The following is a 10,115-nucleotide window of genomic DNA, read 5'->3' on the forward strand; positions in this document are numbered from 1 at the left end:
GGAAGGAAGGAAGGAAGGAAGGAAGGAAGGAAGGAAGGAAGGAGGGAAGGAAGGAAGGAAGGAAGGAAGGAAAGCCAATACTTAACTATCAGAGAAAAATGAAATAGTTCTTCCTACTCCACTGCTTAAAACACAAGAAAATTGCCTTATAGAACTAATCTTGTATCAAGCAAGGTTTACCACATAAAAGTGAAGGCAAAACCCTTCAGTAGGTTCCATCAATAAGAAATTAGAGCTTCACAATACATTATAACCTGAAGGGCAGCTTGAACAAGAATCCGCCATACACTGAACACGCAATGTATTTATTTTACAATAAATTTATCATAATAGTACATTTATTTAAGTTCAGAGAACTAGAGAAAGGGGGTTAGAAAAACAAAATTTTCTTTACTCTTGAGTATAAAAAGCTTCAAGAGCTTAGAGAAGTCTTGGTCAGGGTCTAGCTATGAAAATACGATAAAATATATACCACAAATGAGCCCATAGTAAGAGCCTGAAGGGGAACATATTCTGATTCAGGAACATACTGTGTAAATCACGGTCTAAATTCCAGTCAACAAAGGGAAAAAATGAAAGAAATCAATCAATCAATAGGAAAACATCCAAAACTGAAAACCAAGAAATAGCAAAGTAAACACATCATTTAGAAAAAAGAAGGCAATAATACTGGAAGAAAAAAATCCAAAGATATGAAAGTGAGTGCTTCTGAAGATCTGGGAGTCAGGAAGAAGGGGGAAGAATGGGCAGAGAAATAGTTGTCATTATAAGCTTCAGAGTGCAAGTTGACCTTAAAGTTAGCCACAAGCTTGGCTCTGATTTAAATTAAATAAAAAAGAAAGACATAGGAGATGGAGTGATGTAGAAAATCAAAAATAAGCAAGACCCAACTGAGTAGAGGACCCACTGTTCAGGGATTTAGGTAAACTACACATAGTATCATAAAAGAATTAAATAATTCAAGAGTAGGAAATTCATGCCTCGAGGCACTAAATTTTCTCCAAAATATAGCTTAGTCTATTATAGTCTCTTTCTGTCTTTTTGGCGATAAAAACAATGGGATAAAAATTATATTTCAAGACATTATTTATTTTATAAGTGTTAAGATTTAATTAATAGCACAAAGGTTATCTAAGAATGTATTTTAAATCCTAAACATTGTTTAAAAGAAATAATGTTTTAGTTGGTGTCAACAAAACTTGTTTGGATTTTTGAGACTTGGGATTTCTCAATATCCATGCTTTTTCAACATTCTTGGTTTACAGACATATGAGTCCCATTACCTATGTCCTTACACTACAGACACACATATTCTCCTCTCTCTCTCTCTCTCTCTCTCTCTCTCTCTCTCTCTCTCTCTCACACACACACACACACACACACACGCACACACACACACACACTCACCCATTCCAGGCTCACAGGTGACATTAAGTCATTTCTGACTTCTCCATCCTTAAATCATGAGAATACTAGAAAAAAAATGCCAGCATAGTATGACAAGACTACGTTAGAGGTAAATCTACACAATAACCTTAACTCTTATTTCCAAAAGCATTCTGATCTTTGGTTTTGAATCCTGTCTCCACCAACTATTAGCTGTGTGGCCTCTGACATATTACTTTGCGAAACCTACATATTATTTCCTCTCTTATCCATAAAAAGTAAGCAATAATGCTTATAACTCCTAGGGCTTTAGAAAGGTTTACATGAGGTAATATAAATAAAGGTCTAACACAGTGACTGGTGCTAGATAAATGCTTAGTAAAATACAATTTCCACGGATATCCTCTCATCCCACCCTCAAATCACATCGTTTCCCCTTTGGAAATAGTAAAACTCAATCTTTTCCCTTGAGTTTGTGACTATGAGATCCCCTTATACATTCATAGGAAGTCTTCTTTAAATGGAAAAATCATTATTTCAGAGGTAAAAGCTATTCTCTAAGGTATTAGCTTCTTTTCAATCTAAATGAAATATTATAGCAAGCTAGAGAGGGAGCAGAGAGGAACCATATAAACTTTCCTGTCTCCATGGAAAAGGTCCCCATGGAACTTTCCCAGAGATCCTCACACAGCCTCAGACAGCCCAACCAGCACTCCCCTTGACCTCAGACAGAACTACTTAACATGCTATAGGTATGGAACAAGAGGCAATTCTTCCAGAAAGCACTGACCTTCAATCCTGGCAGGCCTTGTCTTCCCCTTGACCCCTAAGAATAGAAGACAAATGAAGACCTTAGAGAAGAAAAGTCAATTTTCACCCCAGCCAACTGCTCTCTTCCACAGAAGCATGGGAAGTACATCCCATGAGCAGTTACACCTACCTGAGGACCAACATTTCCGGTTTCCCCCTGAGGGCCATCGTAACCAGAACTTCCCTGAAAAGTAAAAGGTAAAGGGAAGATTAGTTTAGATATCTGTATACTTTTTCACTTATTCTCTAGACATGGGATGTCCAATATGGAAGCCAGTAGCCACATGTGGCTATTGTTTAAATTTAACTTAAATTTTAGTTCCTCAGTTACACTAGGCACATTTCACGTGTTCAGTAACTCCATGTGACTAGTGGCTACCATATTGGACAGCACAAATATATATATGATCTCAGAAAGTTCTACTGGTCAACACTCCTTTAGAATGCTGTCTTAATTCTGATGTTTTAAAATATTCATGTTGTAGGCATCTTTCCCCAAAGATTGTTCATTTGACAACTCCTCAGGGTCCACCATGTTGAGACAGTAGTCATACATGTTCTCCAGCAAGCCATGCTTAATATTTGGAAAATACTAGCACTTCCCTTTCTACCTGCATCCTATAGGGTACAGAGTGGCAGACAGAAACAGAAGGTAGAAGGGAGTCTGCATAGGTGGAGTGATCAATATATACAGATGATGATGGAGGGAGAGGTTACACACAGTCACAATGAGGAAACTGTCTAGTGCTCTCAACTTCTTTAAGGTCAGCAGTGGGAAAATGTGTGGTGTCCAGAGAAAGAATGAGTTCATCTTTCAGGAAAAATGGAAACCATATGATCCCAAATAGGGATATCTTAGACTATTATTCAGTGAAGTCGCATGCTAACTCAATAAGAATACATAAATTGGGAAAGAATGTGAAATGTAGAAACAAACACATTTTGTGCAGAGTGTTCTTCCAACTGTCATGTATAATAAATTAAATTCTGAAATAATTTATACCGCAATGTGAAGGAAATGTTAATTATGGTAGAAATGTTGACCAAAAAAATTATGGTAGAAATGGTTATTGAAATAGCATGCAACAATTAAAATTATCTTTATCAAAAGTTTATAAAGTAGAAAATTGTGCTATAGTGTTCTTTTCAAATATGCTAAATTCTGTGAAAGAATCATTTATCCCAAATATAAAGAAAGATAAAATGATGATTCCTCATTTTCTTACATTACACTAGAACATTTTTAAATAAGCCCATGAGATCCTTATCTGACTTTCTCAGGGTGAGCAACTCTGCCATCAAAAAAGTTAGGAAAGATCAGAAAGAGATTATTTTCTTGGTAACTGGAACTATTGTTTGTTCTCTACATTTCATTTTTCTGTATCCCAAAATATCTGTTGTGTTATTTTGCAGATTTTTCATATTTCCAACTTTTGTGATATCATACTATGTTAGTACATTTTGGTAATATTATTATACTTAAAATCCTTTTTTTCTTAAAATATTAATGTTTATTACATGTAATATTATTATATTTAAGATCATTTTTCTTGACTAATTGGTGTTTATTACATGTAACATTATTATATTTAAAATCATTTTTCTTGAGATAAAAGAAAACAATGGGAATTTTTAAAATTAAGAAGTTCATATCATGGAGAAGGTTTTAGATATAGCACTCTCACAATTGGTCTAGATATAATAAAGGTTCTTTCTTAAAATGTTTATCATTTTCTCATTTCAATAGTAAACAGGTTTTTTGTTTGTTTGTTTTGCAGCCAACATAATGAAGAAATTATTTGGGCTGATGCAGGAACCATTGGATAACAGAATTTGGGAAACAAAAAATGTATAGTCTCAGACTATTATTGCTCAGGTTACTCAATCATTCGAAAGAGGAGAGTATGTTCACAATAGATTAATCTGGTGAAAATCATCATAATCAAGTGACCAAATTAATGTATCAGTAATGGGACAGACTGACAGTGTCCCTCCTGGTGAGAAGGGAACAGCATTTCTTAATCTCCTGCCAAAAATGTTTAACCTGAATCTAGTCAGAAGGAAATGCTCAAACAAATCCTAATCGAGAGATGTTTAGCAAAATAACTGCTCCGGAATGTCAACGTCATGTAAACAAACAAATAACTCGACAACAGTTGTAATTAAAGGAGACAAGAGAGGCAAGACAATTAAATCCTTAATTGGAACCCAGAACAACAACAATAAAAATAGCCATAGAGGGCACTATTGGTACAAGTGTGGAAATCTGAATATGGTCTGTAAAATGGAAATAACTTTGCATCAATATTAAATTTCTTGAGTGTGATGATTGATTGCATTGTGCCTAAATAGGAGAATGTCTTTGTTTTTGAAGAATATTTATTGAATATGTAAAAGCAAAATGTCATGATACCTTCAATTAATCCTCAAATGGCTCAGCAAAATATGTAGATATAACAATTGGTGTTCATTGTACTATTATACTTGCAACTTTTTCTGTAGATTTAATTTTTTTCAAAATAAAAGTTGGGGTAAAAGTTACGCAGGCTCAGCATAGAAACTTTCAACAATTCAGATAATAAGAAAAAGAAATGAATAATCTCTGGGTGTTTATCCCTCCAGGAAAATAGATACAGATAAATTCAACCAATTAGGATTCTTGTTGAATACAGAGTTTTATAATCTATTTTTTTCCACTTAATATTACATCATGAATGTTTTACTTGTTATGAAATAGTCTTCTAAATTATTTTTCATGGCTTAATAATATTCTATCATGTGGATTTGCCATTGTTTACATAAAATATCGCTTATCATTGGACATTTAAGCATTATAGATAGTGATTAAAAATCACTACATTGATCATCTATGGAGCTGAATCTTTATATTGATTCATGATTAACTTCTGGATGAACTTCTAGAACTGGAAATACTGGATCAAAGTGTTACCATGGACAGTCAGTCAGAGCACCAGGGAGTCTCCCCCACTGGCCAAGCTGGCAACAGAGAGAGGTTCTTACACCCAGCATGTCAAAAGCTAGAAATATGAATGGATAGGGCCTGAGCCTGACAAAAACTAGCAAGATAATTGGATAGAAAAAAATGCCCTCCCCTTCCTCTCCCTGTAAGGAACCCTGGGCTTGAGCAGGAAGAGGGATGATCTTTGAAACAAGGGTGATGCGATTGGTCTTTGAGACGTGAGTCCACCATTCTCTCAGGTCCTGTGGCTCCTACATAAAACCCGCTTCCTTTTGCACCAGCACCTGCCTCAGGAATTTGGCTTTCATTGAGGCAGGCAGCCAAACCTCCATTTTTTGCTTGGTTATGAAAGGACATACACATCTTAAGCCCTGGCAGACATAGTTGGTGGCTACATAACACTCTCTCCCCTTTCTTCCTTGCTAAGAAAATCTCAGTTTTGTTTAGGGCAATAACATGACCAGCTCCAAGGGATGAATTATGACAGGTCTGAGCCAATCATGGCAATTTCCTTTGTCAGAGACTTGCTTTCTCTGGCTTTCTTAAAACAGGCAAGGGCAGATGGGGAGCAAGGACCCAGTCAATGAACTAAATGAGGCAAAAAGAGACTATTGCTGGGAGTGCCCTGATGAAAGGAAAGCCCCTTTCCCTCTGGCATTGTATGTAAAGGTGAAGGCAAAATTCTTGGGCTGCCAAGGCCACAGACCACTCTGAGGATGGCACTGTGGAGAGAAAGGGCCTGAGTCCCTGGCGACAACACTGGGTTTTGATGGCATCGCTGAGCTTGTGTACCAAACCTGGAATCACTTTTCCCTGGGTGATCAAACATGCCTATTAGCTAAACACTGCCAGTCCGGTTTTCTGTCACTTGCATATTCAAAAACATAAACAAAAATCAGCAGTTTGCTTCCCAAAAAGGTTCTACTGTCAAGTCTTCTGATTGCCTCCCCAAAAGGTTCTATTGTCACTTCCCTAGCTGAGGTGTGTTACACCTAATTGCCTCCCCAAAAAGTTCTATTGTCAAGTCTTCTGATTGCCTCCCCAAAAGATTCTATTGTCACTTCTGATTGCCTCCCAAAAAGATTCTATTGTCAAGTCTTCTGCACCAGCTAGTATCCTTTTCCATGTGTACCAGTTTTTATTCTCCCCAGAAGTGCTAAAGCACGACTGTTTTTTTGTGGGGGGCTTTTGTTTTGTTTTTATTATTCCCTCCCCAATACTAGATTTCTCAATTTGGTTTGAAAGACTGCTTCATCAGGGTACCTGCTCCTTTGGACTCAAATAGTAGTGAAGGAGTGCCCCCTAGAGGACTGTCTTCTAAATTCTTAGAGCACCCTTCTTTAAGCTCAACATGGGGGAAAGAAACCATGGCAAACACAAACGCAAAATAACATGGCACTGCTTCAGAGAGTTATAATTTTTGTTTGCACGCACAATTCAGAGATCTGAAGTTCAAGGCTAACCCTTAGGACCTCTGAAAGCTGTGAGCATGAGGCTCCTCCCATGGCTATCTAGATTGAGTTCCTTCCCAGTTGTAAAAACATGAGCAAGTCACGGAATCAAAGCTCAATTGACCTTTCTTCTCATGATAACCACTAATAGATGGAAACTTTGAAACGGCTTCTCTAATCAGACCACCTTGCAGTTGATGAAACTGAGGCCCAGATGATTTAAGGATTTCTGCTATTCTCTTAGCTCCAGTCCCACAGCTGAATAGGTTATTATTATTGAGTGGATATTCACAGGGCTCTCTAATCTCAACTCACCAAAGAAAACATTCTCAGTGAGGTTTGTCCAAAATAACTAATTAACAACAGAATGAGAAAATCTTGCAGCAAATCTGACAGTTTTCTCACATGGTAATAACCTTGTTACCAACTGGATTTCATTCAGGACCTGGACCTATATAAAATGCATGTGAACTAGCCACAATCCAGGAAAGAGAACTGATGTCCTAAGGTTTTGTCAAAGGATACAAATTGGAGCTGAAAGCAAACAGAGGTTGCTCTGCAGTTGTAAACGTGCTGGTATGCAGACCTAGTTGTAAACGTGCTGGTATGCAGACCTCATTCCTGGAAATTGGGAATGATGAGATGTGAGGTCTGAGACACTTGGGTTATTTTAGTCATTTTTCAGTCATGCATTTTAATGTCTGGCGCATAAAAATCTAAAAATGGCTTCTGACAAGTTAGCGTCTGTCGAGTTAACGGGTCTTTATCCTTCGGTGATTGTCTTCTGTCACAACGCTGCTAGTCTTTGGAACTAAACAAAGGGCCTATCTTTAAAAAAAGGCTAGTACTCAATTCACATCCATCAACACTGGCAGAGATGGAAAGCAAGCCAGCAGTGTAATGACCTTGAGCATCTTTTAAATCAAGACATCGTTATAAAAGTGGAGGATTTTAAAACCGGAAAGATCTTGGGAATCACTGAGTCCGATGCTTTCATTTTGGATATGAAGAAACCAAGGACAAAAGAAGTAAAGTGATATGTATTACTAGTGTAGTGGGAGATAAGATTTCTACACACACACACACACACACACACACACACACACACACACACCTATGAGACAAGGATGCAAGGACAAGGATATTAGTGGGGATTAACATTCAGAGCTTCTGTCTCTGAAAATGGAGTTCCACAGGTTTGCCCTCTGATTTTTTTATGTTGATCCAACCAGAATGCCAAGTCCTCTGCACCAGCTAGTATCCTTTTCCATGTGTACCAGTATCCCCAAGCAAACAGAGACTTACCTGATGTCCACGCCTTCCTTTTTCTCCCTTAGGGCCCTGGATGTAACTATCAATTCCGGGATCCCCCTGAGAAAACAAAAGATTGCTTACCTCAAATGGATAGGAAAGTCAGGGGAAAATATTACAGAAAGCATGATCTTTTTTTAAAAAGAAGAAAGGCACCAAAGTAGACCTTTTTATTTTTATTTAAATTCCTTATTGTTTAAAGTATTACATGTAGTATTACATGTAGTATTACATATGTCTCCTTTTTTCCCTCATTGACATCTCCCCGGCCATTCCCACCCACACCCCCCAGCACATGCTGTCACCCTCCTACTGTCTGTGTCCATGGGTTATGCTTGTATGCATGCATACAAGTCCTTTGGTTGATCTCTTCCCTCTGAGGTTGGACAGTCTGTTCAAAGTAGACCCTTTTAATTATCTAGCCCTACTCAATAATCCCAAATATAAAATGCAATTAAAATTCCACAAACTCTTTAAGAACCCAAAAAGTTCTATAAGATGGAACTCACATCTCTCTTTTTTTTTTTTACAATACCAACATGGGCTGAATGATGACTCGTTTGTGGATAATTAATTGCTCTCTGCCTTTGTGCCTGAGCAAACAGTTTACAAATCCTGGGATTAAAGCAGCAGAAATCCCTCAACCACCACTCACAGATTCTCCCCTTAACCCAGGCTCTCCACGCTCTCCAGGCTGGCCAGGCGGTCCTGTCAAGCCCTTAAATCACAAAGAAAAAAAATGTGTCACTTTTTAAATCATCTATCACCTAAAGGAAAGAAAAGGGGGAAATGAGAGTCAAATTAAAAGAGCAATTGAGTGCTTGAACTTGAAGGCATTCACTGCGAAGAGGTGAGGTTGAGACACAGAAAAGAACATCCTTTTATTAGAAATCTGTGATGTGCTTGACACTAAGTGTGCATTAGCTCATTTAACCTTCACAGCTCACAAATTGAGGCTTAGGGAAGTGGAACCAGGTCTCCCTGCTACCAAATCCCTCGATCTTTCCACTCCTCTGTGATGCTCCCACACAGAAACATATGTAAGAAAAACAAGAAGGCTTTCGCCATCACAAACATGGGCAGCATTAGCAGAGCAAGATCTCTTGCGGGGGCGGGGGGGGGGGGCCGCGGGGGAACATGAGAAAAGAGAGGAAAATATTTCCAGAGCTCCTAACTGCTGTAGACAGGGGACCAGAGAGGCAAAGCAACTTGCCTTAAGACTATGACATGATAAGCAAATTATTATGTCTCTTAAACCTGCCATTAGTGGTACCATATCTGTGTAGTAGTTCCCACAGAGCTGCAGAACCTTCCTCAAATGCTGTGATGTGCCTGGTTCTGGAGCGTAGACACCACACCCTGAAAATAATGAAGTGGGACCCTTCTCTGAAAATCTGGCTCTCAGACACCTAAGGAATGGAATGCTCTCTAGGGTCCTACGAAAGCTACCTCATAATGACCTGAGACCCCTCCTTCCCTCTTTCCTGGCCTGATACAAGAAAAGGAAGTTAGTTCATTCTAGTAAATTCTTATTCTGCTGCTTAATTTCCTAGGTGGGCAGATTTCTTTGACTTCTCTAAGACAATTTTCTCACTTGTTAAACAGACATACCTATCTTATAGGGTGGTTACAGAGATTAAATGGAATGATAAATTAAAATGCCAAGTACAGAGCCATATGGTTCATATTATAATTTGTACAACTTCTAGTTCTTCCTTTTTCTGACCCAGACTCTGGCTTCCGGAGTGATCTTCCAAGCCTGTAGCTTTAAACATTCTTCCCTGCCTAGATACTTTCAATAGCATCTGATTATGCCGTAACCAAAAAAACAAAACCCCTAAACATGGCATTACATTGACTCCAGACATTCCTACCATTCTTTATGCTTTTTATCTCACCTTCCACTCCTGTTAAATTAGAATCCTTGTTTGTCCAAACCCACTCTGAGTTCTTCTAACACTAAGCCTTTCCTTTTCTTCATCTGAAATACACTGGGTGTCTCGTTCACAAAGGTCTTGGGTTAAAAATATGTCTTGAGCCTGGTGGTGGCTCAGTGGTTGAGCATCGACCTATAAACCAGAAGTCCACTGTTTGATTCCGGGTCAGGGCATACGCCTGGGGTTGCTGGCTTAATCCCTGATTGTGAAGGAGGCAGCCGATCAATGATTCTCTCTTAT

The 10,115-nt window shown here is 38.4% G+C and overlaps 1 protein-coding gene across 1 annotated transcript in view; it reads right to left on the bottom strand.

The window, feature by feature from the left end:
• LOC102256069 (collagen alpha-4(VI) chain) overlaps nt 1-10,115 on the bottom strand; it is a 102,879-nt gene that overhangs the window by 38,232 nt on the left and 54,532 nt on the right. Inside the window, exons 18-21 of the mRNA XM_005863599.2 lie at nt 8,594-8,656; nt 7,933-7,998; nt 2,327-2,380; nt 2,177-2,212 (exon numbers count right to left, since the gene is read on the bottom strand). Coding sequence (XP_005863661.1) covers nt 2,177-2,212; nt 2,327-2,380; nt 7,933-7,998; nt 8,594-8,656 — 219 coding nt within the window. The remainder of the gene's footprint in view (nt 1-2,176; nt 2,213-2,326; nt 2,381-7,932; nt 7,999-8,593; nt 8,657-10,115) is intronic.

The sequence above is a fragment of the Myotis brandtii genome, unplaced genomic scaffold (genome assembly GCF_000412655.1).
Source record: "Myotis brandtii unplaced genomic scaffold, ASM41265v1 scaffold18, whole genome shotgun sequence".
In the NCBI taxonomy this organism is placed as follows: Eukaryota; Metazoa; Chordata; class Mammalia; order Chiroptera; family Vespertilionidae; genus Myotis; species Myotis brandtii.